Raw genomic sequence first — 23005 nt, 5'->3', positions numbered from 1 at the left:
GAGAAGTAGGAAACTTCCGGGTAGCAGGAGTAACCTTGTGAACCCGCATCATAGTCTCTCACGCAACAAGGCCAAAATTATAAAACAAAAACTTTAAATTTGATTTCTAAGAGCTATTGCTATAAACAATAAGCGTCCGTAAATGAAAACGGAGACAGATCAAGTTCAATTTCAAGTATGTTTATTGAGATAAGCAATAAATACATCTCAAAGGGATAGAGTAGCTTAGGCTATTTCTACCCCCCAGCGGAGACAGAAGGTGTGGCCAGAGGACAATAGCAGGTGTGTTCAGGTGGAGACAGTTGTACCACACCTGCCTCAGTCATACTACAAGTGTGCACCCAGCCCACGTCAGTCTTCCTACACAGGTGGCAGCGCTCATAACAAGACAAACGCCACGTTCACAAGCGGCCATTGTTAGAAAACACAGTATTAAGGAACGTACACTATGGACACACCAAAGAAGGTAAGATTAATAACAGCGATGAGAGTGGTGTCCGGTTGATAGGGCCAGGAAGCTGAGGGTGGTCATAGGCTACGGTGGCTAGCTTTCTTTTTTTTTATTTATTTATTTATTTATATATATACAAGAAGGTACATTGGGATTGTGAGGATACATAGGATAGTAATTACAATCTTGTAAAGCCACTAGTACGCGCAGCGTTTCGGGCAAGTCCTTAATTTAAGATCTTTCTTTTATTGAATGTGTCCTAATTGGTGATTTATGATTTTTTAAGTGAAAATAAGCACATTTTATTGTCATTAAGACTTGCTGCTTCACCAACTATGGCATTTGATATCAAGCTTGTATTTACATATTCCTTAGGTCTACTTCATTATTATTTTACGAAAGTTAACACGTGATGAAAAATGTGAGTGTCAGACCACGAAGAATTGAAACAGAAATTTCCTTAAGTACTTTCGTATTTAATAATATTTAATAACCATCTTCAGAATTGTGGATGAACTCTTCTGAAGATATATTAAATACTAAAGTACATGTGGAGTTTTCAGTGTTTTTCCCACATCTTGCGGGAAACACTGTGCGTATTAGTGGCTTTAGGCATAGTAAATCTATCTAGCTCTATCTTAAAATCCAACATTCTGTTTGTAACTCATTTTGAATGTACTTTCACCTCAATAAATATTATTATTAGTATTATAAATGTAATGTTAGCCTCAGCATGGGCTGCGTCGTGCCAGAGGCCAGCAGCCGACGCTTTAACATTACCTCGAATCGATTCCCAAAGTTATCAGAGTGATTACGATAATAATTCAGTTTGGAACAGGCCACTGCTATAATCCGTAAATGACCTGAAATGTAAAATGCGTAGGAGGTAATGTAGTGCGTGGTTGCAAGGCTGACTGTGGCAACAATACATATTTTCCACGTTGCTGGGGCCGTCCGGGCGCCTAACGCTCCAGGCTCGGGTATAGAATTCGACGCCTCGTCCAGCCAATCAGCGCGCGCGTCTTTGAGTCGACCAATAGGCGCGCGCCTTGCACGCCGGTTTGGCATTGTTTGTACATGGTGAGGAAAGGCCGCGCAGCGTGGGAGCTCTGCTTTATTTTCAAACCCCCGTTGGCTACACTACTTAAATATGGAGGTAAGGGGTGGGTTGTGGCGTGGGTAATGCGTGTGGAGGCGTGTGTGTGGCGGAGAAGGAGGCGTGTGAGGCTGGAGATGAGGGAGGGCGGGGGGAAGAGTTATGGCGCCTCCACCAACCACCAACACCATGCTATTCTCCATCCTCCCCACCTTCACTTCTGGTCCCTCCTTGGGCCCCTTGTGGCGGCTCGAGCCTTGATCAACCCTCATTGATCAAGGCTCGATTGCTAGAGCTGTCCCAGATGGGGTTTTTGTGAAATAAGCCTTAGGCCTGCTGAATAGGCCCCCATGCTTGATGTCGCCGTAAACACACACAAAGGGGCAGAGGTTATTTGTGGTAGACAGGTACACGGCCTCTGCCTCTGCTTGTTTTGTGGTTGTTGACACTAAGTTTAGTCAGTTTGAGTGAATTATAAATTATTTTCATAATTTATTATTCGCTCTATACTAATGTGAGTGGTAGTGGAGCCCATGCCCATTCTGTGAGTGGTAGTGGACCCCATGCCCATTCTGTGAGTGGTAGTGGACCCCATGCCCATTCTGTGAGTGGTAGTGGACCCCATGCCCATTCTGTGAGTGGTTGTGGACCCCATGCCCATTCTGTGAGTGGTTGTGGACCCCATGCCCATTCTGTGAGTGGTTGTGGACCCCATGCCCATTCTGTGAGTGGTAGTGGAGCCCATGCCCATTCTGTGAGTGGTTGTGGACCCCATGCCCATTCTGTGAGTGGTTGTGGACCCCATGCCCATTCTGTGAGTGGTAGTGGAGCCCATGCCCATTCTGTGAGTGGTTGTGGACCCCATGCCCATTCTGTGAGCGGTAGTGGAGCCCCATGCCCATTCTGTGAGCGGTAGTGGAGCCCATGCCCATTCTGTGAGTGGTAGTGGAGCCCCATGCCCATTCTGTGAGCGGTAGTGGAGCCCCATGCCCATTCTGTGAGCGGTAGTGGAGCCCATGCCCATTCTGTGAGTGGTAGTGGAGCCCCATGCCCATTCTGTGAGTGGTAGTGGAGCCCATGCCCATTCTGTGAGCGGTAGTGGAGCCCATGCCCATTCTGTGAGTGGTAGTGGAGCCCATGCCCATTCTGTGGTAGTGGAAAAGTTACACTACATGTTTTGGGGCTTGGGAACTGAACTGAACCTGTTTCTGGTTATTCTGCCTTCTGCCTATGTGCTGACTTTGTTTTTGTAAATAAGTGCAATATATACAATTTCAATTGGGTCAGGTTAACCTATTGTGCATTTGTGCACAAAAACATGAAATAAAAATAAAATAATATACCTTATCAGTTAGGTACGGCATTTGATTTGCATAACTGTTTTTACCGATCTTGGTAAAATTTAAATTTTGAAAACAAATCCACAAGGGCCGTGACGAGGATTAAATTTTGAGACTTTGTTTTACATTTTGTAGTTAATCTTTAAGGTTATTTAAAATGTTATTCAGATTAGTTTTTTGGAAACTGGCATGCAAGATTCTGAAAGTGTTTAGGCAAAGTATTATTTGCAGAATGTATCCTAATGTAATTCTGATCTGTTTAGCTGTTCAGTTTCATATTCGCTGAGAAATGTTGAAAAGCTTTGCGTTGGTAAATATAAAAAAAATATAAAGCAATGGTAAACGACTCTGATTTTAATGCTGTATAGTATTTTGCTTTAATGCTAAATTTTACTCAATTGTAATATTTTTAATTCATATACAGAACATGGTAGTAAAGTCATTTGATACGTAAATGCATATTTAATATCGTGGTGACTGCTGTGACTGCTATTCGGTCAGGTATCGCCGAGACTGCTCGGTCAGGTATGGCAGGGGCGGCTCGGGTCAGGTATTGCGGGGGTGGCTCGGTCAGGTATCGCCGAGACGGCTCGGTCAGGTATCGCCGAGACGGCTCGGTCAGGTATCGCCGAGACGGCTCGGGCAGGTATCGCCGAGACGGCTCGGGCAGGTATTGCGGGGGCAGCTCGGTCAGGTATCGCCGAGACGGCTCGGGCAGGTATCGCCGAGACTGCTCGGTCAGGTATTGCGGGGGCAGCTCGGTCAGGTATCGCCGAGACGGCTCGGGCAGGTATCGCCGAGACGGCTCGGGCAGGTATCGCAGAGACGCCTCAGGCAGGTATCGCCGAGACGCCTCAGGCCGGTATCGCCGAGACGCCTCAGGCCGGTATCGCCGAGACGGCTCGGTCAGGTATCGCCGAGACGGCTCGGTCAGGTATAGCTGAGACGGCTCGGTCAGGTATCGCCGAGACGGCTCGGTCAGGTATCGCCGAGACGGCTCGGGCAGGTATCGCCGAGACGGCTCGGGCAGGTATCGCCGGGGCAGCTCGGTCAGGTATCGCCGAGACGGCTCGGGCAGGTATCGCCGAGACGGCTCGGTCAGGTATCGCAGAGACGGCTCGGTCAGGTATAGCCGAGATGGCTCGGTCAGGTATCGCCGAGACGGCTCGGTCAGGTATCGCCGAGACGGCTCGGGCAGGTATCGCCGAGACGGCTCGGGCAGGTATCGCCGAGACGGCTCGGGCAGGTATCGCCGAGACGGCTCGGGCAGGTATCGCGGGGGCAGCTCGGTCAGGTATCGCCGAGACGGCTCGGGCAGGTATCGCCGAGACGGCTCGGGCAGGTATCGCCGAGACGGCTCGGTTAGGTATCGCCGAGACTGCTCGGTCAGGTATCGCGGGGGCAGCTCGGACAGGTATCGCCGAGACGGCTCGGTCAGGTATCGCGGGGGCGGCTCGGTCAGGTATCGCGGGGGCGGCTCGGTCAGGTATCGCGGGGGCGGCTCGGTCAGGTATCGCGGGGGCGGCTCGGTCAGGTATCGCGGGGGCGGCTCGGTCAGGTATCGCCGAGATGGCTTTGACAAAACAATTGCTTTGCTTACACTGGTACAACAATTAATTGGCTAGTATGGAATATATCCTAGTCTGGTGGCCAGTGCCTGAACTCCAATTATAGTTACGTAAATTCAATGTTAAGTTGTGCATTCAGCTACTGTGATAGGCATAAAAATTGTCTTCCAGTGTTCATCATACTACTGTACAGTAGTTTTATTTTCTAACTCTTTATATTGGGTTTGCCACATAATAAAAATGAGTGTGATCAGGAGGCAGATCACCAGTTTTATTGAGACCAATGATCTAACATGGATTAGAACATAACAGGCTAACATGGATTAGAGCAGGAAGATCATGCCTCTCACAGCTACTTGAACACTATGACAGTCACTGAGGCATTAGAAGAAAATCAATACAGATGGGGTGTACATGGACTTTGCAGAGGCATTCGATAAATGTAACCGTGGAGTGAAAGCACACAAAATGAGGTCAACGAGAATAACTGATTAAGTGAATAAACAGTAAAAGTAAGCCCACATAAACCACAAATTTAAATAAATAAAAAAGTCGACCACATAAAATCGCGTCCAAGCGTAGTTAAAAGCTCAGTAATTCAGGGTACAGTCCTTGCTCCACTGCTTTTCTTTATTCTCATATCAGATATAGTAAAAAATACAAGACACAGCTTTGTATCATTTGCAGATGAGACAAAAATCAGCATGAAAATTGTCTATGCCGAAGACATTGAAAAACTACAAGCAGATATTAATAAAGTTTTTGACTGGGCAGCAGAAAATAACATTAACTGTGATAAATTTCAGGTACACAGGTACGGTAAAAATGAGGACTTTAAACATAATACAAGGTTCAAAACATGATCAAATCTGCCCCATAGTAGGAAAGCAGCATGTAAAGGCTTTGGGAATAATGATATCTGACGGCTTAATGTTTAGGGAGCATAACTAAGCAAATACTATATTGTGTCAAGTCAGAAAATGATAGGATGGATTATGAGAGCATTCAAATCCAGGGATCCCATCACAATGGTTGTACAGTACTTTTGTACTCGCTTGTACTGTGCTGTCCTATCTTGAATACTGCTCAGAACTCACTTCTTCAGATCAGGAGAGATGGCTGAAATAAGAGGGAGTACAGAGAACATACACGGCATACATAGACGCAATAAAGTACCTAAATTATTGAGCTCGTCTCAAATCTCTCCAAATGTACTCACTAAAGAGGAGATGAGAGATATAAAGTAATATACACGTGGAAAGTACTGGAGGGCCAGATCCCAGATCCCAAATCTACACAGTAAAATAACAACATACTGTAGTGAACGATATGAAAGAAAATGCAGAATAGAACCAGTGAAGAGCAGGGATCAATCAAGGAACACCCTGATTTTTCATCAGGTTTCATCCCTGATATGAACATAGGAAAATGAACATCAGAGGTCGACGGTTGTTAAATTAAACATCCTCCCAGCGAGTACAAGAAATATTGCCAGAACAACCATGGATATCTTCAAGATAAATTTAGTTTTCTTTAAGAAGTGCCAGACCAACTGGGCTGTGGTGGATATTTGGGCCTGCAGGCTGCTCTGAGCAAAAGCCTGGTGGACCAAACTCTAACAAGTCAGGACGGGCTTGGGGAGTAGAACAACTCCCCGAACTCCATCAAGCAGATAGTAATCAATGTGTACAATGTCAAGGCATAAACATCAATACTATATACTGTGTTCATGTTGTCTTCGGTGGCAAAATATGCTTTGAATACAGAACATGAAATGGCGAGGATCTTTTTAGCAAATATATTTAATGATATATTTGCTAAAAAATACTCAATATACTGTATTGACAAGTTTATAGGGCCATATATATTCTGAATTCAAGATTGGATGCCTTTTATATGGAACTTTTTACTGCAATTATACTAAAAGGTATTAACCCCTGTGTTTTATAAATGAAGATCAATGAAAGCAGTCTATCATGTAAAAGACTAACTTAAAATACCATAATTTGCTTTTTCATGTATTCAATTGTACTTGTAGTAATAATGCATATTTAGAAACATGCTGACATTGAAGAGCAGTTTATATAAACTGAGCAGCGCAAACATATATATATATATTTATATATATAAACTGATCAGTGCAAACATATCGAAACTGTAAGGTATGATTAACATGCCTATTGGTTAAGGTTATATATACAATATTGCATTTGTTTTCCAGTACAATTTATCTGCTTACTTAGGATATTAACATATCCTAATTAAGTATATCATTAACATGTACATTAACCCCACATGTTTAGCTATTAAACAGGAGTTTCTTTTTTCAGAGTCCAGATGGAGAGCGAAACAGCCTTACACCAAGGTCTCGTTCGCGTTCGAGGTCTCGACTGGATTCACCGGCCAACTCTCCACCTCATAGGCGCGCTACATCACAGTCTCGCTCTCCTCAGCCTCGTAGACGCTCCTTTAGCAGGTTATTTTGATACATCATGTCTTGGTCATTATACCATATTAAGAATTATTTATTAGTAGCTAAGATACACTAGTAGTTTACTATAGAATTGTGTTTATTAGGGTTACTGAAAGGTTTTCAAATATTAGGTAGAAAATTACTTTAAATAATGTGTTGTAATTCTAAAGTCCTTAGCCGAACTTTACTTGGCTTAGTTTTCAGCCTAGTTATTCTTGCTGGGACTTGCAGAAATATAAGTAACCATGGTACAGAATTTCCATGAAACCACGGTACAGAACCAGGGGACTGAATTTCAGAGATAAATATAGCTTTGGTGAGTAGATTAGAGGTGCGAATCAATAAAATGAATAAATTTTCACTTGAAAGGGGGAGGGGAGAAATAAACTCTGCACATTAAAGTAGAGCATATATGCTCATATAGTGTATATACAGTAGCATAAAGAGAGCATATATAAGATCTCTTCTATTGGTCTATGTTCCTTGGTTCTCTGCTGGCCACGAGAGCCTGCAGCAGCGGCTTTATGCCTAAACTGTTCGCGGTGTTCCTGGGGGATGAAATGACATTTGTTGGCAGCTGACAGCTTGTACCCTCTCCTAACTTTTCATAGCCCTTCTTTCTTTCCTCACCTGGCAATGTTTAGGCTGCAGAGGCATCTATTCAACTACTTATCCATGTTTTGGCTGCATGTTCTAGCTCTGAACTCGGTTTACAGATTGCCGAACAGTTAGGGATCTCTGACTCCATGACAAGGTACGGGTTCTGTGGTGGAGGTTTCACATGGTTGTGAGGCTCTGTTGCTGCAGGCTCCTCAGTCTGGTGAATGCTGAGGTGCCTCCCACCAGTTCTTTCATGGTGCAAGATAGTGACAGTGTGGGAAATGTGGCTCATTTGTGTATGAGATGCCTTGGTATATCATGTGTAGTCTGCATGTCTTCGGTGACTTTTGTTCTCCCAACCTCTCTCCAGGTTTCTGCCAGCTGTTTACTTAGTTTACAAAGTTATTTGAAATTTGTTGGATGATTGCAAGAGGCTTTTTTTTTTCTCGTCCTCTTTGATTTTAACATGTATATTCCTTGCTCAGTGTTCTATGTTTGCCAGGAATATTTATTGGCATGTTCCCCATTCACCCAATGTTCATGGGTTCAGGCTCGTACACATTCTGGCTCTACTATTTGGTTTGTACCTGGCATCCAGGACCGGGTTGACTGGCATCGTCTGTTTGGAATACAGTACTTCAACGACTAGCTGGTTTGGGGTCCCAGTTGATTAGCTCATCAGCACAACCTGAAAGATCAGGTTCTTTCCCAGGATCACTTTGGGTTTCTCGTCAATTTGAAGTCTTAGTTGGTGTCCTCATCTTTGAATTTGGTTGGGCATGGTTCCAGGATGCCAGCACAAGCTCCATCTTCCTGACACCAGTCTGGAAGAGGGCTACTGCAGTCTGCTGCAATGGGTGTCATGTTCGTTAGGCATCTGGAGAAACTCAATTCTCCAGATCAAACTGATCTTGCAGTCTGATATGGAGTGATCAAATTTATCATTCTATCATGCTTTTCTTCTAGTCTAAACTGGTAGTCTAAACTTTGTCTGTGTGGTGTAACCTTTGTGCTGGGTCTGGGAAATCATGATGTCATTTTCTCTCTTAATCACTTCGCACCGATGAACATTGAACAGTTCATCGACCCTCAGGTTTCCTCTCCATTTGCCAATTTGCCAGTCAGTCACATAGACTATCTTGCCTACAGCATGCACACAATGTATCAGGGGGTTAGTAGTGGTCTCATTGACACTGCAAGGCATTGGCTTCACTTCACATGCACTGTCTACCTGTGGGGTTTGATCCATTCTGTTTCCATGTGGGATTGGATGTTGCAGATAGCCTGGCTTCAGCAAAAGATTCACATACTTCTGAATCCAGAAGTATTTGCTTCTTAGGATTTAGTCCTCTTTTGGGACAGGTGGATGCGTCCTTCATTTGACCTTGCAAGACACTCGGCTGTAGGTCTGCAGGTGGCCTAGGTGGAATTAGCAAGTGGAATAAAGTGGCTGCCAGTCTGTAGATTGCAATTCACAAGGCATTTGTGGAGCACCTGAAAAATGGGTGTGCTCTGGAAGTTGACGGAACTACCAGTACTTTTTAGAAGAATCGACTTCTTTTCGAGTGGGCCAAGCTGGAGATGTACATTGGGCCATGTCTTAATGACATATTTGTGGCCAGTTTACATGTGGTATCTGGCCCTTTGGCCTTGGTGGGTCATAGAATCCTGGTGTGTACCCCCAGGCTTGGATGCTTGCAGTTTGGTATTGGGGAGCTACCAAAGGGCCCAAAAGAAAGAGGCATTTCATTACACTCGGTGCTGAAGATTTGCCATTTGTGCCATTAGCTATGTATGTGAACAATTAAGAAAATTTGTGTTAAATAAACTTGCAGCATAATTATATATGAAAGCTGTAAGAGTGGTGTTCAGTGTACTTGATGTGCAGATTCCAATTGCCATTTAGACTATTTTTCATATGTTCAATTTCAAAGCTCTAGTTGGTTTCAGTTCTTATTAAAAAAAAAAATTCTGAATGTTAATGATTTTAGTAGTGATCACTTCAAATAATTAAAAGATAACATTTATTAGGTTCTTTCAATTTTAATACACGTGAGTATTTTGTCACTTATATGAGCAGTATAAGAAATGTGTGCTAAATGTTTCACTGATTTATTTATAATTTTATTCAGAGTTTAGTGGCTCATTTGCATAATTGGCCCCAAAGTTACATGAATGTAATTTGTGGGCGAGAGACTAGTGGTACTTGATGTAGGCGCTGGGGCCACGATGGGTGTGCTTAGTGGTTGTGCTAGTAAGACATGTCTACAAATATAATGTGAACATGATCTTCATTGTTCACATACTAATGGATTTTGTATTCATATTGTCATTTGAAGAAAGAGGACAAGATTTAGAAACGCAAGAAACGTCCTTGCTTTGTAATTAAGATTTGAATAATCAAGATGTTGGACATGCTTGAGCCTGAAACATTCAGTGATCGGCAGTGGTCGTCGGAACAAGATCTCTCCGAGTTTGTGGTACTGGAAGAAATAGCTGATGAGAGGTTAGAAATATTGTGCTAGTATTCAGTATTCATGTGCTTGTGTATTTCATCAAGCTTATTTATCTGAATTTACTTGACAACTACTGTTTGGTGGCCTACTTGGAGGCAGGAACCCCAGTGGTTGTGATGTGGCCCCCATGTTTTGTGATATACTTTTGGTATGTGTTAAATTCTAGCTCCTGTAAATTCAGTATTACAAAAGATTGTTAAAATGTATTACAAAGGTCTTAAATGTCCCCTCTAATAGACTTCGGTGTTAGGCCTTTGAGAAGATGCAGGGCTCGTAGCCCTTTACCTTTCCCGGTACAGTATTAGTGATGGTTACGTGCTGGGATAATTTTTGGCGACCCCGGTGTTGGGCTTTTTTCAGCAGTGTAAAGTTATACTCCCTACTTTGGACACTTTCCAGTGATGTAATGCTTTTAAGTAGGTTTAGTCTCGGCTTGAATTGTGTTTAATATTGGTAAAAAATTAATTTGAAAAAAAAAAAAAATCAATTTTGGCCAAGTCCAATCTTATTTGCAAGTCTTTGAATGGGCAAAATTTTATATATAACCTTATTATATATCTTGTCCTTGAATTTAAAAGTTTAATGGGATCATGTAAATGGTTCGTTGAATAATTCCTAAAATTTTGTGAGACTTATTTTTTCTATATGGTTAGGCATTAAAATTTGTGGAGAATTACAAGGGGGTTATCTGGCTGTGCCCAGGTGTCCCTCCCTTCCCTTTTGCATATCTTTCCCAATCTTCCCTCTCTTCCTTCTTTCTTCACCCCACTTCTCCAATTTTCCTCTCACTTTCACTTCGTTTCCACTAACTCTCCCCTCCCATACTCTCTCCACCTGTCTCCTTTTCCCCTCAATTATCTTTCCTTCCATTTGTTCAAATATCTCCCCCATTCTCCTTCTCTCTCTCTTATCTATCTTATCTAAAATTTCTGCCCCCCTCTCAATCCTTCTTCCCACTTTGGTGACCTCTTCCTCCAGTCCCTATCTTTCCACATGAGGAAATTTATATAAACAGATCCACAAGGGCCGTGATGAGGATTCGAATCTACGTCAGAGATCGTCCCAGACGCTGCCTTTATCGACTGAGCTGAGCATCGGGGATGATCTCGGACGTAGGTTAGAATCCTCGTCACAGCCATTGGGGATTTGTTCATTTGATGCATCATGCTATTATGATTTCTGTGTGTAAATTTATATAAACTGATAATGCGAAGTCTATGGGCAATGCAACCAATATTTCAGATGACTTGAAACCTGCACAGTGGAAGGGGGGGTTAGATTCTGATATTTCTTAATGTGGCACTGGAATCAACCCCCACCTGGCGTATGACACTCGTATCTCAGATGCATCAGATGAAAGAAAGGGTAAAGCAAGCATCTAGTGTCTGGTCTCGAACCTTGGATGAATACACTCGTAGATATAGATGGAATATTATGCTACGGTTCTATTGCATTTTCAACAGATTGTGACTGCATTATCAAAATTGAAACTGATACTGTACAAAAGTGTGTGTCACTCAATGCCACATTTGGTGATCCCTAAAATGTTTATAATCTTATTTATTTTTAATTTTTTGGCAAAATTATTCATTGTGCTACATCATGAATTTTGTCACAATTAAGTGTCAAAACTGCAAGACAGGCAGGTTGGATAACAACCTTTTAAATGATGATTCCATACCAATTATCCTTTTTAAGACATTAGTGCTCTCTAGGGTGGAATAATGTTGCTGATGTACCAGTCCTGTAGAAGAGGCGACCCATTATCCTACAGAGTAAGCTAATCAGCCACTCCGAGAACGGAGAAACGCCAACACGATTGCACATGCACAGCACATGATACCGGGAGAGAAATTGCAAAATAGTGAAGAGCAGAGGTGCAATAAGCATGCACAGAAACACTTCTCTCAAGGCACCAAGATTGACACCCTTCCTCTAAACATAAGGACCAACCTTATCAATTTAATTTATACATCAAACTTTAAGCACCTGCTTTCAACAGTCTGATTGACTAGACAACCAACTGGAAGGTCTATTAAAAAACTAGACGATGGGGACGTTGAACTCTGGAACCATCACCAAGGTAACACCACAGTTAACGGAGAATACAGTCGAATCGTCTACAACGGTAAGGAAGGATTTTATCAGATGGAAACCAGAAATAAATGCACACAAGACGGTACCAGAGGATGGCTGCATTGATTGTAAATGGTTTTGTCAAGTAAAGCTGGTAAGATCCATGGTTTTAACTGTGATTATAAAGTGAAATAGTTCTATATATACAATTTATATACGAGAGAAGAGATCAGCAGTAAAATTGAGTTTTATGGAAATCCTAGTGACTTGTGAAGCAAGGGCTAATGTAGTGTATATATAATTAATGAGTAGATGATTACTTACTCGATTATGTATGTAACATTTGGAACTCAAAAACATTATGAAATTAATATTCTTTGCCCCAAAAAGTCAACATAAAAGTATCGTTTAGCAAGGTAGCTTGTGTACAGTGGATGGATATGAAACTTTTCTTAACTTAGCAATTTTCATGAAAATGTTTATCTGAAAGATACCATTCATGAACTCTAAATATTGTTTGTGGTAATTAACAGCCATAACTGTAGTCAACATTCAACAAGGTCTTCACGTTAGTGAGAAGTGTGTTCTTGTCCAAGACACTGCTTAAAACTATCAAATTTGTTTTTGGACTGATCCATCTTATTGTGAAGTTGATGGTAATCAACTTGTAGAGCAACACAAGGCTTTAGTTATCATTTTGGTTCAGTTGTTGTGGGATACCATGTATGTGGATGGAGATGCACCCAACTGCTCTATTGTGTGTTCATAGTTATTTAGTCTGTCTTCAGCAATAGTCCTCAATGAAATGTAAGCTTCGTGTTGCATTTCATTATATTTACCGAAGGGCCACAATGACCATAACAGGGACAGGAAGCTGGGGGCTTGTTGAAGGTCAGCCCCTTATTATTACCATTATTGTTTTATAGATTGCATAACTTGGCCATCCTTGAAGTGAATGGGTAATTATCCAAGGGCAGATATTTATAGGATGAGAGCTAGGCTCATGGTGTCATGTCTTCCCAGTACTCTCGTATAACGTTTTGAAACTACCGACGGTTTTGGCCTCCACCTCACTTGTTTCAACCGTCTACTATTCTGTTTGCAAAATAGTAGTGTCACGCTAGTTATGTTTTAATTAATTAAATTACAATTGTTTGTAAATAATTGAGCAAATCCCACACCTTGGATGGGGACGCTAAAATGTAATGTTTAGTCATTTTGCATTTGTTAAGTCGTTTCTAATTAATAATTTTTTTTGGTGTAAAAGCATTGGAAGCAATTGCTGTATTGTATAGAAAAAATAAGAAAAGACTAGTATTAATTAGTTGCCATAATGGCATTTTCTGGTGAAGAAATATGCTAGCCTGTCTTGAAATGTTTATAAACATTTGTTCTGATATTTATATTTATGGTGTTTGTGATTACATGTTATAAAATTTTCTGATAATTCAAACAAAACTGCATAGAAAATTGTATACACAGTGGATACATTAGAATGTAATATCTATGTAGGCTTCCCTTTGTCTTGCTGTTCTGGGATCTCGGCGACTGGGTGGTTTGGGCTCGTAGCCAGTCTGCATATCTGGAAATTGGGAAGCCAGTCTGTCTCTGGAAATCTGGAATCCAGCCTGTGTGTCGGGAAATCAGGAAGCCTGTGTGCATGTTGGTAAATCGGGAAGCCAGTTCTTTCCCATCTTGCTGGGTTCGGATTTGGGTTACCGGTGAACTTGAAGTCGCAGTTGATTTTGTCCCAGGTTGAGCCTGGTGTAGGGTTCTTGGTCTGCCTCCCTTTTCAACCTATGGCTCTGCTTTGTTTACCGTCATGATCCATCTGGTGTTGGCATAGCCTACTCGGTGATTGGTCTAGCAGTTGTGCGGGAATTGGAATTTTGCCTGTGTTGTTTTTCTCTCGTAGGTGGTTTGGCTCGGGGTACTTACTGTTTAGGTCTTGGTGGTCCACCACCCTTTGAAATTAGAATAAAATAAACACATCAGCAGACATTACAATTTGATAGCTTTTTAACAAGTTTTTTTTAATAGAAATAAAAATATTCATGATTTTGTGGAAATATAACAAACATTTTATAGGATTGTCCTATACTTATCCTATAGATTTTATAGAATTTTTCTGATCTCTTTAATTATATCTATGACTTTGCAGTAATATTTCAGAAAACTGGGAGTAACAAAAATGACAGTACTAAGTTTTGTGTAACCATATCCGTGGTTTAAATGCTAAATGTAATAAATATAAACCTTAAAATATGTTAATTTTATGATAATGTTAATGTTAGTTAAAATGTTAATTTTTAAACAAATATGTTAATGGGTAAATGGGTTTTAGGCCATTAATGTTGTAAAATGTAGGGTTACGAGTTTAGGTAATGCTAATAGTTACCGGACATCAGCTGGACGCTGGATGATGTTGATATTGTGAAGTCAGGATGGTAAAAAATATTTGGGGCATCACCTGTGTCCTAGGCAAAACGTCGATGCCTAATTGTATGACGTGAGACAAATAAGATTCAAGTTTATTTCTATAAGAGTTAGCAGTTAGATTCAAGAGCTTTATCTTAAACTTGTTAGGCCCTGTATAGATTATGCAGTTGACTTTTGGTCTCTGCACTATAGAATGGACATAAATTCACGTACCTGTTTATATCAGAGGATGATGGTTATTCCCAAGAAGTAGGTTTCCTTAATTACCCTTTGTGAAGATATTAAAAATCGTAATTTATATTCTGTAGAAAGGTGAAGCATACAGGGTGGCTTGACAAGCATATAATTGTGGGTAAAAGAGAATAAGGTTTGAAAATTAATCTAAAATTTAAAAAGATTTTAAATTAATGAAAATAAACAGTATTTAAACTGGTTAAATTCAGGATGGTTTGAGTTAAATATTGATTTAGAAATAAGGTTGTTGATATATGGAAAAAATTGCAAAGTAACAATAGATATGGGATTGCTGGATTGTTTCAGGAGTGAGATAGATAGATGTATGTGGCTGAGTTTGGATAAATAACAGCTGCCTTGTATGAGCCAATTGGTCTTCGGCAGTTATTGTTATTCATATGTAAATATTTTATTAATTTCAGGTCACGTTCTCGCACACCTCGCCGGCATCGGTCACGCAGTGGATCTCCTCGCAATGGACACGAGGGTAGCCGCCGTTCACGACGAACTCGGTATGGGAAAGTTCAATTCATATCTGTTCTGGAAGAGTTGTCTATTTGAATGAAATACAGTCATATGTTTAATTGCAATTAATACGTTTAAATGAGGAACATTTGTTCTCTTTGGATACATGTGTAAATATCTGATATCCAGTTTAATTTGAGGAAGTATGCCTTGAGGATTTTTAAGTATTAAATTGTGATAATTTTTTTTTCTAAGCAGTCACATTTGCCCATCATGCCTAAGAACCATTACTGTATTATTGTATTGTTGTGTAAAGTCATCTTGGGAAAAGGCAAACTTCTTACTAATAGCCAGGTGTACAATCTTCCCTAGTCAAAATTTTTGCTAGTGGCATATAACTGCTACTCTTGTGTGCTATTGCACTTGTCTAATATTTTTTAGTATCACAGTAGACAATTCTTGCATAATGGTAATTTATATAAACAATATAGGTATAATATTAAATATTTAATGCTGACTAGTATTTGCATCTTTTTTCATTCTCGTTCAAGAACTAGAAAGACTTAACAAAATTGTATGGTGTCATCCTGATGGCATGTAAATTATGTACAGTATAAAATATGTCAAAGTATTTTAAACCTGAAGTGAGAGAAGCAGGCCTGCATTGTATCTAATATTGTTACTTATTCATCTACTTTGTCATAACTGGCCTTTGGTTTTTCCAATATTGTTAGCATCTATGCCTTAAAATATACTTCAGCATACTAACCTCAGTGCCGTAACATATTTCACCGAGAGACAATAACAGCTGGAGGTCTTACAATAACTCAGGAAAGTCTATGAATATCGCTTAGATATATGATTACAATGGTCAAATTACAAATTCCCCTGGCTGGGGGGTCGTTATAAGTTTTGTGCTCTGTGATGGGAGTCAATAAAGTGGTAATTCCCTCGGTGAGGAGCAAAAGTGTGGTGTGAGAGGGTATCGGATTTCCTAGGCTAGGTTATTGATGTAGTACTTTCTTGGCTGGAAGATTAATTTTTTGTGAGCAGAAGTTAATAAATTAAAGGAAATATCTGACTAAAGTAATTTAATTCATTATATTAATGTTTAGTTAAATAGCATTCTCTGGTAATCATCCTACATAGAGGGGGGAAAATGATATGCAGGAGGCAGTGAATATCCTACAGTTTTTGGCTTGCAGTGACAGGCTGGGAATGATGTCGGGTGCTTGCTCACCCTTAAACATCTCATAAAATGGTGAGCAAGCAACTCATACTGGAATGAAGGAACCTAAACCCTAACATATTCTAGCATTGAATTTAAAGCTCTGATGTATATGATTTATAGTTATTCTTTTACTGCTGTGTTGAAAAATGATGGTAAAGTAGATGAATTATAGGCTTGGTTTGATACATTGGCAGAATCTGAAATATTTTGAATTTTGTATGTGTTGTACTTACAAATGGAAACCTAGGCCTGTTGTTTCAGCTGCATACTAAGTGAATTATGATCACAATAGGCATAATGCAGGTAGATCTCTTGCTTACTGATTCTAAATACTTGGCTATTTGTTATCATGTCTTGTATGGCATTTGCATCATTTAAATATCATTGTCTATTTGTCTTTCTAGGTTTTAAGTGATGTAGATGTTTATTATACTTTAACTTTTGGAAAACTTTAATATTGATATGAAGAATTAGAGTAATAAATATAAGGTTGCCAAGGTGTTAAGAGAGGTGACATTAGTTTTATATGTTATGACATCTCTTCTGGACACTTTGTGGACAGTCGAGCCATCTCGTAACAGTGAAGTTTCCTCAACTCTGCAGGTCACCATCCTCAAGCTCTCCAATGTCTAATCGCAGGCGTCATATTGGCACACGAGATAACCCCGAGCCATCCAAATGTCTTGGAGTGTTTGGTTTGAGTGTGTACACAACAGAGAGACAGCTGCACAGCATCTTCGTCAAGTTTGGACCTCTGGAGAAGGTGCAAGTTGTTCTTGACTCTAAGGTAAGTTACTTTATTTTTACAAATTAATCAGTTTCACAGTTGGGAAAGGTGCTGGTTGACTTTCTTAAATTGGTATTCCTTTTGCAAGTTTAATGGCAATACTGTATGGTGGTCTATGGTGTCCACTTTTGACATTCCTTCTGTTGACATTTCATTTTCTTTTCTGCACGTGTGTTGTCTTTCATAAGCAGTGGTGGGAATGTGGCACTAATTGCCAGTGGTTTAGCTGCTACTGCCAATTATTGAAATCACTTTTTCTTTTATTGTGAATAGTTTCATGGGAAATAAAGATATCTAGTGCTTATAAACAAAAAAAAAATTCTGTCGTTTGGTTGTGGCAGTATATGCATTAATGTGTTTGCTGATTTTTTCTGGGCTTTTTGCATAACCTAATAAGGTACATGATGCATACCTCTACATGGAATTAAAGCCATTTTCAATGTAAAATTGCACGCTGCATTTCTTTCAATATGGAGGCCAACTCTTTGTACTCTATACTATATTCAGCGCACTTCAGTTTCCTCCACTAATACTACATTTCTGTAGTTGACCAGACCACACACTAGAAGGTGAAGGGACAACGACGTTTCAGTCCGTCCTGGACCATTCACAAGTCGATTGCGATGAGGAAGTAGACAGGCAATAAATAGGCAAGAGAGAGCGTCGTCCCTTCACCTTCTAGTGTGTGTGGTCTGGTCAACATACTTTAGCCACGTTATTGTGCTCATCGCCTGCACATTTCTGTAGTATTTCTGTAGAAATGTGAGTGAGGCAACGGTGGGTCAACATTCTCTCCATAAAACCCGGCCATCATCCTGGAACGGGTCCCACCATGACGGCCAACACTTGCACCAACATTATAACGACTGCTAGCACCACATTCGATCCAAATCCCAGCGTCACTATTTTCCTTCGATTCAGTAGCTTGTGGTGCCCAATTTTCTCGACTAACAACTCTGAAAGAATGAATGTCAGTGGGTCCATTACATGCTTGCCATAGCCATTCTTCTATACTCCTGTTGCTTGTTGGTAAAGGGGTTAGTTTGGTTTCATATTAATCATATTAAAGGGATCACATCCTGAGATAATTTTAGGTACTGTGCAACATTTTCATCTTGAATTTTGTGTGGTAGGAATAAAACTGACAGAAGCAAACCAAACCCTGGATTTTTCAAGAAATCCATTTACAGCTATTACTTAAAAATAGTTTTGTTAGAGGTTTTTATGCCAGTAACATAAGCATCGCTACTTTTGCCAGCCATTCATGTGTGTTTTGACTTTATTGATTTTTTAAGATTGATATTTTATTATCATGAAATAATTTTTTATATTAAAATTCAGAGTTGGCTGTTTGAGGGACGTGTGTGATTTTTCCTTGTAATCTAACATTTAGTGTGTGTATGTAATGTCTAGCTGTCAGTTATTTTTGCATGTAGTGTTATATTAGTGTTTAGTATGTGTATGTAATGTCTAGCTGTCGGTTATTTTTGCATGTAGTGTTATAGTGTTGCAATAATAACCTGAATGCTTTGTTCTGCCAGACTGGAAAATCAAGAGGATTCGCATTTGTGTACTTTGAGTCTATAAAGGATGCTGCTGAAGCCAAGGACGAATGCTCTGGAATGGAAATTGATGGACGGAGGATCAGAGTAGATTTCTCTATTACAAAGAGACCTCATACACCTACACCAGGCATTTACATGGGCAGACCTACCACGTAAGCTTTTTAACTTTTGTTACTTTGTATGTTGAGCTTTTTATTTTTTCATTTTACATTTGCTTATAAAAGTTTAAATACAGTATTGGTCGAGCAGTCACCAATGAGATCCTAGCGGTGAAAAAATAGTTCAACATTAATGCTTTTATGGTTACCCACTGGAACTAGTTTTGTCATTTGTCATATGTGTAGCTCTGCTGTTTTCAGCAGTCAGTTAATCTAAACATGCATATGTATGTCATGTAAATCTATGTAATTTACTTGTCAGTTTATGGATTTATTTGTAGTTTGCCTGGAGTGGGTTCTGGGAGTTTACTCCCCAAGTCCTGCCCAGGGCTAGGTTAGACTTGGGATAAATTGGCTCATCAGGCTGTTGGCCTGTGAGTGGCCCGCAGGTCAACATAGTCAATTGGGGTGGGGAAAGGAGGGGGTGGGGGGAGTTAGCACTGAGTAATATCTCGGGTAGTTTGTTGACCAGACCACACACTAGAAGGTGAAGGGACGACGACGTTTCGGTCCGTCCTGGACCATTCTCATTCGACTTGAGAATTGACATCATAGCTCTCATCATTGAGCTTGCATAACATAATGCAAGCTCAAGTTCTCAATCGACTTGAGAATGGTCCAGGACGGACCGAAACGTAATTGTCCCTTCACCTTCTAGTGTGTGGTCTGGTCAACATAATTTAGCCACGTTATTGTGACTCATCACCTGCAGGTAGTTTGTTGTTTTAATATATTGAAATTGAAGCCCTCCTTCAAAAATTGGTAGTACTTGAAGCAATAATTGGTCAAAGATACAAAAATGATTTGTATCACTTTTGTTGTTGCCATTTCTTAATAGACCAACTAGCAGGAGCTAGTGGCAAATTTGGAGTATCTAATTGTTCTGATACATGCTGAATTTTTGGCAGGCAAGTAGAACATTAAATATATATTTAAGTGATGCTGTGGTCACAAGGTGTATAGCAGTGCTATTACTGCATGCTGTATGCGCCAGCCTTGGTTGCTGACTCCGTACTGAGGCTTTCATACCCAAGAGCAGTGTCCACATTTACTTTAATTTTTTCCTAAAATGACATCTGTTTATTGGAGGCGCGAGGAAGCTGATGTGAGCCCCGTGTACCGGCAGGTCTTTTAAATCTTGTGCAGTTCTCTTAATCATATACTGTATGTATGATCTTATTGAGGTTATCTTGAGATGATTTCGGGGCTTTTAGTGTCCCCGCGGCCCGATGTATGCAGTGCAATCTGTTAGCCCAAAATTTACGTATATATGATATGCACAGTGGAAGGGTTATGCTAGAAGAGGAAACAGAAGTGGTAAGCTATAACAAAGTGGATTTTGTTGGGGTCAATCTAGTGAGTGAAAGTAAAGTATTTTTTGTTTAATATGGTTGCTATTATAAATGTTAATGCACATAAGTAAGTACAGTAATGTTGTAATGTCACAATGCAATAGTGGTTTAAAGTGTTGTGATATTGTATATAGTAAGTGTGCATAGTCTCACGTCGGCAGTACTATTTTTAACTTGTTTCAGACGAGGTGGTTATGATCGTGGATATGGTGGGCGAGGTGGCGGCGGGTATAGGGGAGATAGATACCGCTCTCCTTCACCACGATACAGGCAACGTTCCAGTGGTGGCCGCCGCGACTATTATGACCGTGGGTATGTACCCGGCCTGGGAGTTACTGCACAACTCGAGCCACTACCAGACAGTATTCATGTGGAGGCAAGCTAGTTAAGCAAGTGTACAGAAGCTATTGTGTAGGCCTCGGGGCTGAAGATGATGAACCACAAGTTATTGGTGAAGGTTGTTAAGCATTGAATGAGAAGTATTCAGGTTCATTAAGAACAAGTTCCTTTGGCAGTTGACAAGTCCACATGAAACACAAATATAATGTGCGAAACACTAAGAATTGAGGATTCTCAATAGCCTGAGGTAAGATGGGATAACTTGAGGATAACAAGGGTTCATATACTTGCATTTTGCCTCCACAGTATGCTCAGAGTTTTTGATTGCCACATCGCTTAATGTTTGCTGTGATATTGCCTATATGATTGACAAGTGGCTTACTACAGGTCATAAATACACTACATATCTGGTTTATCTGCCAATCAACTGAATATTGACTTCAGATAGAAGTACTGTAATGTTGCAAAATATGGACTAAACACGTCAATCTTGTTCCATCCTTCAACCTGATTATTTCATAGTCATCCTGCACAATAACTTGCTCAACAGTCCTCTCTTTGAGGCACCAAAGCTATTTATTATGGGTGTTGGAACATCTTAGTTTTACTATTGATCATTGATTCAGCAATTTATATTTTTGTGGACTACTGTGATCGAGATGAGGAGCTCGGTAATATTCTGGAAGAACTTTTTGGCTTAAGGTTGTACAAGACTCTCCACAAACTATTTTAGTTAACATGATTGTATAAACGAGAAAATTGTTTTGCAATGTGGGGTTTTTAATTATGAAATTAGAGGAAGTTAACAATAGGATGGGACAGTAAAACAATGCTTGGCAAAAGTTTGTTAAAGCTTAATCTTAATGTTTATTGGTTGTTTTGCTGAATGCTTGAGACACAAATATCAGGTTCACCCCCATTTTTCAGCATTTTATTCTTTTCTTTTTTTTTCTTTCAAGATATATTCTTTTAAAAGAATATATCTTGGGTCGACATTCATGCTTTTCTGCATTCTGCCCATTAACAAATTTTCAAAGATAATGATAAAAAAAAAAAAAGATGTTAATGTATTTAATTCAAGTTAGCATACTAATACCTGAATTACTCTCTCAAATGCCCGATAACCAGTTTCCCTTCATGTTATTTACCAGATTGAAGTGTAAACGTGACCTGTTTGTAAAATTATTTATATTGAAGATCTCAGATATTCAGTGATGTGGAAATCAAATTAATTCACTTTAACTCTTGGTTCATCTAAAAGAAAATAATGTGTGGTGGAGAAGTTATACAATATATGGTATGAACAATGAGTTACAAAAGTGAAAAGCATTGTAAATATACACGACTTTGGCTTCAGTCTCGGATTTTGAACATTTGTCAATTGTATAGCACACAGGATAGTAGTAGTTTACGGCACATACCACATGTGTAATATTTGGGCCTTGGTGCCCCCATAGGGCCAGATAGTCGATCATGATATTTTAGGGCTGAATCATTGCTAAACGTTAGTTCACAAGAACTGAAAAAGTTTACTTGGTGTAAAGCACACTAATTACTACTCTCTCCTGCCTACTAAATGCTGGTAAAAAAATAAACTGCCTTTGAGGGCACAAAGGGACAACAGTTTTCAGCTCCTAGACTTTGATTAAAATTTTTGTTTAAAAATCAGTTTGAGAAGCAAAGTCCTGACATAATATGCATCACTTTTTGAACTCTTATTGCTTCTATCATATTATCAATCCTCAAATAATAAAGGAACACATACACTAAAAATGTACTCACAGAACCACACACAGGAAAAACACAATAGCATACACATACTGTACTTCACATACACAATATAAACACCTGTATAATATGCCACATACTCGACTGCTGAGCAGTATATATTTGTTTTTCTCCAACAGATACGACCGTGGAGACCGGAGTTACTATAGAGGTGGTGGTGGCTATGACCGATATGACCGTCAGCCACACTATGACCGCTATGACAGATATGATAGGGCTTATGACAAGTACGAGCGTTATGAGAGGTCTAGATCCCGGTCATATTCTCCACGTAAGTAAATGGTTCCTCCGCCAGCTAGAGTTTGACTGTCATGTGGTGTACCTGGTTGATTACCTGGTTGATGGGGTTTTGGGAGTTCTTCTACTCCCCAAGCCCGGCCCGAGGCCAGGCTCGACTTGTGATCCAGGTATCATGTATACTATATGATCCAGCTGTAATGTTATAAAAGGGCAGTGTAGGAGAAGTTATCCACTAAATTGACCTTGTTATTAACAGCTTATACAAACGTGTACTTGACTTGACTGAT

General features: G+C 40.1%; 1 protein-coding gene across 9 annotated transcripts in view; it reads left to right on the top strand.

Annotated features, from left to right (window-relative positions):
• Window positions 1-344: 344 nt before the first annotated feature.
• The window catches only part of LOC123768947 (transformer-2 protein homolog alpha), a 35717-nt gene continuing 13056 nt past the window's right edge, over window positions 345-23005 (top strand). The window contains exons 1-8 of one of the 9 annotated variants that reach the window (XM_045759817.2): window positions 1512-1607; window positions 6786-6931; window positions 9868-10034; window positions 15216-15305; window positions 17129-17276; window positions 18818-18993; window positions 20535-20663; window positions 22598-22749. In XM_045759817.2, the coding sequence (XP_045615773.1) occupies window positions 9934-10034; window positions 15216-15305; window positions 17129-17276; window positions 18818-18993; window positions 20535-20663; window positions 22598-22749 (796 nt within the window). In that variant the 5' untranslated portion in view covers window positions 1512-1607; window positions 6786-6931; window positions 9868-9933. Of the gene's footprint in view, window positions 467-1468; window positions 1608-6785; window positions 6932-9867; window positions 10035-15215; window positions 15306-17092; window positions 17277-18817; window positions 18994-20534; window positions 20664-22597; window positions 22750-23005 lie in introns of those variants that run through there. The other 8 variants (XM_045759816.2, XM_045759812.2, XM_045759811.2 and 5 more) reach the window with 8 other exon arrangements.

The sequence above is a fragment of the Procambarus clarkii genome, chromosome 64, assembly GCF_040958095.1.
Source record: "Procambarus clarkii isolate CNS0578487 chromosome 64, FALCON_Pclarkii_2.0, whole genome shotgun sequence".
Classification (NCBI taxonomy): Eukaryota; Metazoa; Arthropoda; class Malacostraca; order Decapoda; family Cambaridae; genus Procambarus; species Procambarus clarkii.
Note: the sequence above shows the minus strand (reverse complement) of the source record. Positions and strands in the feature narration are given on the sequence as shown.